We start from the raw sequence: 7,334 nt of genomic DNA, 5'->3' as shown, positions 1-7,334 counted from the left end.
GAGCCAGTGGTACGCTGCGTATGCGGGCGCTTCCAATGCGTCTGGTGGCGCAAGCGGGGCTCGGCCCGCGCCGCCCCAGTTGGATTGATGGCAAGCGGCAGCTCCAGCAGCGGGTTGCGACCGTACTTGAACTTGTAGTCTGACAATGTTTCGATTCCGGGCAGACTTTCAAGCACGCGAACGATGGCCGGCTCGGTGAGACCGAACAGGTCTTCGCCCGAAATGAACTGCGGGAACATCTGCAGGCATCGGCCTTCTCGGCGCAGGGCAGATATACGGTCAAGGATGGGGCTCCAAGCCGCCTTGGGCGAATGTTCGCGAAATTCGACATCTTCCTCGCCGAATTCCTGCACTAAAACGCGAAATTCCGGCCGTCCACCCGCGTCTTGGATTGAGCAGATGTAGCGGCAGCGTTTGCTCAGGTACCGCATGCTCCAGTAGAACCGGATTATCTTGTAGCCTGCCAACAGTGGCGATTAGTCGAATTAGGCCCTAACGATTTAGGCAAATGCCCCATCTTTCCGTTTGTACGATCAACGATGTTACCGAAGAATCGCTGGTAATTTATTGTTCAAGTTTTAAGCTTTCACAACAAAATAGGATTCTCAAAGTGCTTCTGATTTCATTATTACGGCTTTGGATTGGGCAAAACAGGGAAAGTTAAGACACATCCTGAGTGGCAGCCGAGAATCCCACAACCGCAAACCTGCCATTATACAGTTTTTCAGGAGTTTTTCTCTGCACAGAAAGCACATGTTCGCGAACACCCATTTTTTTTATAGTCGGCAAAAATATGAGGAAGCCTTTAGGACTGGTTGAATGGATGAAATTTTTACAACAACAAATTGAAAACACTTTTCTAATTTACCGAAATTAAAAACGGGAGACGACTTGGGAGAATCAGCAGAACTTTTAGACCCGATTCTGGGTTTGGTGTTGACTGCAAACATTTCAAGTCGCTACTTGCCTTAAATTTTTGCATCTGCGCGCAAACGCCCATTTTTTGTATCAATGTTTTCAAGTTCGCAAAAATTAAGACGAGATGATTTTTAGGATAAACTTTAGTTAAAGTCCGTAAAAATTAGAACTTCAAGCCACTTGAGTGTAGGCCTGGGTCACACTGTGTTGATTTGTTGCCGCCCTCTGAGTTGCCCAGTTATAACTCATCGGTTGATGAGTTATAATTCATTTATTAAAACTTTCCGAGACCCGAGACTGGAACTTTCACATCTAAAAAAAATTCATCAACATTTTTCCTGATTAATGTTTTACTACTTTATTCAAACAACTAAAAAAAGTCATGTAGATTTTCCCAGCAACAGAACTAAGTCCAAAGAAAGTCGACGAGTTTTCTTGAAAAATCGATCTCTTAATTTTTTTGCATAAAAGATTGCCAGTATTTTACAGTAAAATAATATATTTTCTTGAGCAGCAGACTGCTTATGTTAATCTATAGAGCATTGGTTGAGTCCATCTTGCAATACGCTATAGTTGTGTGGGGTTGTCTGTATAGCAATGCCCTTGAACCACTCAATGTGGTGCAAAATTACTTATTAAAGACTATGTTTAAGAAAGAGAGATGCTTTACAACTGACCTACTTTATAGCGAAACTATACTGAACCTTAGAATGTTATATTTCTATAACATGTGTCTCTTCTTGTACAAGAATGAAAAATTTCAAATAAAACTTGAGCACCCGCACAAAACCAGACAGGTGTCGAACCAGAGTTTGGTTGTTCCTTTCTACAGAAGGGATGGCAATCAAAGTTTAGGTCCAAAAATATACAATTCTCATCCACTTAGCATAAAAACTAACTCAAACTATAAAATGTTCGCCAAAAAATGTAAGCCAATTATATACAACAATTATAGGACATATCTTAATTTGCTCTAATTTCTCAACATTTTATCATAAATAATTTTGCTTCCTTTATATAAACTAAAAATAAAAAAAGAATAAAAAAAATAAAGTATTATCTCTTTTTTTCCATATTTTTTGCGCATACAGGTTGTGTGTGACCTAGGTGCAACATATAATTTACTTAGCCTAAGAACTGAATATATGATTGATTTATTGAGTGGCTGTACAATTGACTGTTGAATAAAATTGAATAATTATTCGGAAAACTCGTCACTTTTGTCGCTGTAAATCATTTGGTTTATTTAAATTCCGGTTTCTTCACTTTTAGGTCAATATTTCTAAACAAAACCCTCTCTATACAGAACAACGCGTTTTTTCCTAACGTTTTACTGTAAAATACTGGCAAACTGAGTGTTTTATGCAAAAAAGTTAAAAGATGGATTTTACAAGAAAAGTAGTCGTCTTTTCAGTTTGGTCTTCTTTATCGTCTTTTTCGAATACCCGTTTCACCCTTGAATTTGGGACAAAAGCGAGACAAAGTTATCTTGTTTCTTTTTCGACAACATTTAGGTTTTATCAAAAAACGACCAGGCGAAGCAAAAGCATATAATCAATATTTGGAAAACTCATCATCATCATCGCTCTCACTTTTTTTAAGTTTCTTCAAATCTCCGGATTTTCTCGTTTTGGACCAAATAGTTTCGAGCAATCGTATGCGTAAAAGCAATATGTTGATGGCTTTTTTTTTGTTAGATGCTAAAATTCCGCCATCGGCCATGAGTTATAACTCATTAACCAATGAGATAAAACTCATTAACTCAAAAGCGCAACTCAACACAGTGTTAGCCCGGCCTAACGTGCTGGCGCATTTCTGTTTGAAGCGTTATTTGGTGCAATTCTTTTTCAATTCGGGCATGTTTTCAGTTTCAACAGTGTTGTCAACAAAATCACGTTTTTTTGTGTATTCTAAGAATAGACTTCGTTTAAATTCTCCGCCCAATAGAAACAGTTTGATATCATTGTACAAACGGATACATGGAGCAAATGCGGAACCAGCGCTTACCTATGGGGTAGATGTGATTGGGCGTGTGGAAGTTCTGCAGCTGGTGCGGCATCAGCTGCCCCACATTCAGGAAGATCAAACTGCCCACCCGCAGCAGATTGTTGGTGTCCGAATGGTGCATAACAGCGGCCACCTGCCGGTTTTCGTCGCGATTCACATAGACGCGCCTGCCCACACTCAATGTGGTCAACTCATTGTCTTTCTCGTTCTTGGGCACGTGCGCCGCGCAATAGGCGGTCTTGTTCTTGAAGAAAACGCAGCCGTCGCGCACGGCGCATGCCAAATGGTACACGTTGGAGCAGCGCGCCTTAAAGCAGCGGATCGTGGCGCCCACCTTGGCGCAGTGGGCGCACGCAGTGCTCAGACTCTGTTGCATGGCGTTTTCCAGATTCATCAGCGCCCCATTCACGGTTTCATAGACCCCGTCGGACCAGAGGGCGCAGTTCAAATGCACCCACTTGTCCACATCGACGTTCAAAAGCCGCGCCGGCCCATCGGCCACGCCATCGCCAACCACTGCAACAACAACCGCACAGTTGGTTGCCAAATTTACGTTTTTTCTAGTTTTAGCTACTACCTTGACAGAACATGCATTTGCGCGTGTCGTCGGGCATCTTGGGCGGCGTCACTGTAATCCCCATCTGATAGAGCATCTCCATCATTTCCTTGTCGGTGGGCTTCTTGTGCTTCTGACTGGGCTGGATACACCCGGGGAACCACAGCTTGTAGACGGTGTTGCGGTGGGCGCGAGATTGAGCCGCCAGCCCGAATCTGGCCTGCTTGAACATCGAGCCGAAGTGGGCGCCGAAGGCGCCCCGCGGCTCCTCGCTCTGTTTGAGAGCGGGCTCCGCCTTGCGCCCCCTCTGCGACAGATGGTCAATAAGGGCGGCCGCCTGTACAACAAAAACCTCAATTCCCAGCACCACTCGCCGTTCCAGCACCTACCTTCTCCTCGGGAATCGAGGGCGACCGATTCATCAGCGCAAACTGCATGTAACAGGGCGTGCCGCAGAAATACAATTCCTCGCCTTCGAGCTCTTTGTCCAAGAAGGGCAGGTCGGAGACCCGCTTCCGTATCAGGTTGTTCAGGATGACAACGTCGCAATGCTTGCAAAACTTGGCCGCCCCATTGAGGATGCTCTGGATGTCTATGGGAGCTAAAAAACCCCGATTAATCCCAGTTGGGTGCGTAAACCCGGCAACTTACCGCCCTCTTTGCCGTCCTTGCCCTTCGTCCGGTACATGCCCAGCTTCTGGGGGGCGGACGACGTAGTCCTGTCCACTATCTGATAAGTGGTGGGCGGCGGAATCTGCAAAATATTTGCCAAATCCCGCAGGACGCCCACGATGTCTTCGGCGGCCGAAGAGGTGAGTGTTAGCGTCACTTTGATGTTCTCGCTGTCCTTGGTCGGTTCTGGGGGCGTCGCTCGGGGCTTCTCGTGCTCCAGGTCACGATCAAGGCACAACCCGCTTGGTTTCAGTCGGATGGCGATCGGCTTCAGAAGCCGCGTGAGCGGCGATTGCCGCCCCTTGACTGGCTCCTCTTCGTCGTCGCTGATAAGACGCAACCCGTCGCAATTCTCGCTATCGGACGAGGAGCCGCTCACTATTGAATCGGGGGTGTCCTCGCGTGCAAACATGTCAAAGAACTTGCTGTCGTCGTCGCCGTCGAATTTAATCATCGGAAATTCTTGCTCGTAGAAGCCGCGCTGCGTGGTTTGCGCCGGTTTGGTCGGAAGGGCGACTTCCACGCCGTATGGTTCAGTCGAGTAAAAGTCCGAGCATTCGGGCGGCACCGCACAGCCGTAGCAGCCAATCAGGTCGCCTTTTCGCGGATCAAAGTGTTTCGTGCCGATCTTCGAGAGGTCGCCCGCTCCAAACACCGGCACGACTCCGTAGTTGCGCATCAGCACCGGTTCCGACACCACCATGGGCGGCAACTGACGTATTTGATTGAGCATGTTGTCAATATATGAGTCGTAGTCCTCGTCCAATTTCGAGTTCTTCCTTGGGCGCTTGCTTGGTTTGTTCTGCTCCTTGTTGAGCATCTGGTTCTGGCGCCGCTTCTGGTTGTACATTCGGCGCTTCTGCTTCTTCAGCTCTTCCTTGTCCAGTGCCGGCTTCTCCACATTGCTCTCGCCCACGTCGCCCTCCTCTTTGATGGGCAGGTCGCCCTTGCCCTGATCGGACACCTCGGAGTGTTGCGACGTTTCGTCCAGCAGCTCCTTTTTGATTTCGATGGGCGGCTCCTTCTTGACTGGCAGGGGCGGTGTTTGCAGGCTGGAGTCCGGCGTGGGTGGCGATAGGAGTTCTTCGCGCGCCGCCACTGTGGGTTTTTTCACATCAACGTGCAGCTGCTGAACCACCGGACTGGACACGAACGAGGTTTCTCGGATGAGGCTGCGTGGCTTGGGAGGCGGCGCAGGGGGCGGAGCCTCGCTCTTCGCAGGCGGCAGCAGCGACGCCAGGGTGGGCGGGCTGGCCTTGGGCTGCTCCGCCACTGAACTAGGGGGTGGCGACTGCGTGCTAGCGCACGCAGTGTTCTGCAGCAGCTTTTTGAGCAGGACGTTTTGCGAGTCCTGTTCAGGCTCCTCCTTTATGTCCTTGATGTCGTCCAGCGACTTGGTGCGCGCCTTGGTAAGTTGGGTGTGCAACAGATTGCCGCGGAATGGAGACGCCGCTATCACAGAGATGGCATTGGGTTGAGCTTGTGCAAGCGCCGGCGAAAAACTAGTGCGCGACAAGCTGACAGGTGTCGCCAGTAGACTGGCCGCTGTGATCGTGTCCGCTGACGTCTTGGTGGTGGGCGTGGCCGCTGGCTGATTCTGCAACATGGCGGTCAACGTCAACGACCCTTTGCTGCTGGTACTGGTGGAGACTTGCGGCTTCTGGATGACGCGTGACGCCACCACATTGACCGGCTTGGCCTCCACGTGGGCGCTTTGCGACGTTGCCGTCGTTTGCAGGGTGGACAACAACGTGCGCAGCTGCTGCGACGCACTTGCCATATTAGACGTGAGCTCAGCCGGCTGCGACAGTGGGCTCAATTGCGGCATGGCCTGCTTGGGCGGCGACGCCTCCGGCTTGGGAGTGGGAGTGGGCGCGGGCGCCTTCTGCTGCTCGTCCGAGTGCTGCATGTTCTCGATCATGTCGAGTACGTCCTCAAAGGACTCGAACTCGCGCCTGCGATTGTCCTCCAAGGCCTGCAATGCGATGTTGTCTAGCATCTGTTCTTGGGAAGGCGTGGGCGACGGGATTGATATCACCACCGATTTGTCCTCGGCCGAGCCCTCAAAGCCGCTCACCGTTTCAGTGGCCGTGATTTGCATGGTCTCCTGGATCACTTGCGCGGTCATTTTCAGCTCGGGCGCCACTGGCTTTCGCACCGCGATCGGCTTGCGCTGCGCGTTTGCCAGCACAAGCGCGTCGCCCTTTTTAACAAACACCGACACGTTCTTTTTGTCGTCGCCCTCCGAGTCTTCTTCGAAAATCTTCTTCGGCAGGCCGCAATCGTGCGTGGTCGTGACACACGAAGGCTTGTCGATCACCTACGGAAAGATACGAATTAGCGACTATTCAGAATCGAATGGACGAGCGTTAAGGGATCTGCTCTAGGCCTGTGTAACTCAGTGAATTTTTAGGAGTTGACTTGGTGCACCAACCCAACGCACCGGCGCAGTAACTCAGTTCTGTTGCTGCAAAAATGTTGATGACTTTTTTTAGAGATATATATATATCTTTATTTCCTATAGAAAAAGGCTAACGATCCAATCGGTCTTTCTGCCCTTGAGTAGTACATATGTGTCTTAGCCTAGCTTATTCTAAAATTAATTCCTGGCTTACAAAACAAACAGGTCTTAGTTGTTAGTTCAGTTGCGTTTGTAGGTGTTTTAGTAAAGTATCTGTTGGGGTACGAAAACGGGAATGTTTTACCTGTCTTGTTAGGCAAAGGGGATTCAGTATGGTCCAGTTGTGGGGGTTGTTTGTCCATTTTGTCTGTAAGTGTATTAGTCTTTCCGAAATTTTGGTCATGTTTGTGCGTTCGTATAGTAGTTGGTTGGAAGGGTTGTGCAGGGGGTTTTGGGGGTGTCTTATTCGTGTTATTAGTCTTAGTGCAATTTGTTCAGTTGTTTGTACGTATCGTTTTGTCCTTTCTGTTCCGTTGGCCATGAGTATATGTCCGTAGTCCAAGAGGGTATATATTTTTGTCGCGGTATTTGTACTAATTCCTTTGTGATCGAAAGTGTTTTGTTCTTTTTATCGTTTCTGTTCTGATGTTTCGTGTGTGTTTAGTGAACTTGAGTTTGTGGTCGATTGTTATCCCAAGGTACCTTACGTCGTTTTTCGGTTGTGTCGTTTGGCCGTCTGCAGTTATTGTAGGGGAGTCAGCGTTGAGTCTGTGGTTCGTG

At 48.7% G+C, this 7,334-nt stretch overlaps 1 protein-coding gene across 6 annotated transcripts in view; it reads right to left on the bottom strand.

Annotated features, from left to right (window-relative positions):
- LOC109541490 (histone-lysine N-methyltransferase 2C-like) overlaps positions 1 to 7,334 on the bottom strand; it is a gene marked incomplete at its 3' end in the record, with an annotated part of 24,780 nt that continues 17,446 nt past the window's right edge. For all 6 annotated transcript variants that reach the window (XM_048661451.1, XM_048661456.1, XM_048661455.1 and 3 more), the window contains 5 exon segments: positions 1 to 460; positions 2,926 to 3,441; positions 3,503 to 3,818; positions 3,871 to 4,082; positions 4,133 to 6,473. In XM_048661451.1, the coding sequence (XP_048517408.1) occupies positions 1 to 460; positions 2,926 to 3,441; positions 3,503 to 3,818; positions 3,871 to 4,082; positions 4,133 to 6,473 (3,845 nt within the window).

Source organism: Dendroctonus ponderosae, unplaced genomic scaffold (genome assembly GCF_020466585.1).
Source record: "Dendroctonus ponderosae isolate FM_Combo_2020 unplaced genomic scaffold, Dpon_F_20191213v2 Dpon_F_20191213_1, whole genome shotgun sequence".
Taxonomy (NCBI): Eukaryota; Metazoa; Arthropoda; class Insecta; order Coleoptera; family Curculionidae; genus Dendroctonus; species Dendroctonus ponderosae.
This window is presented reverse-complemented; position numbering and strand designations above follow the sequence as displayed.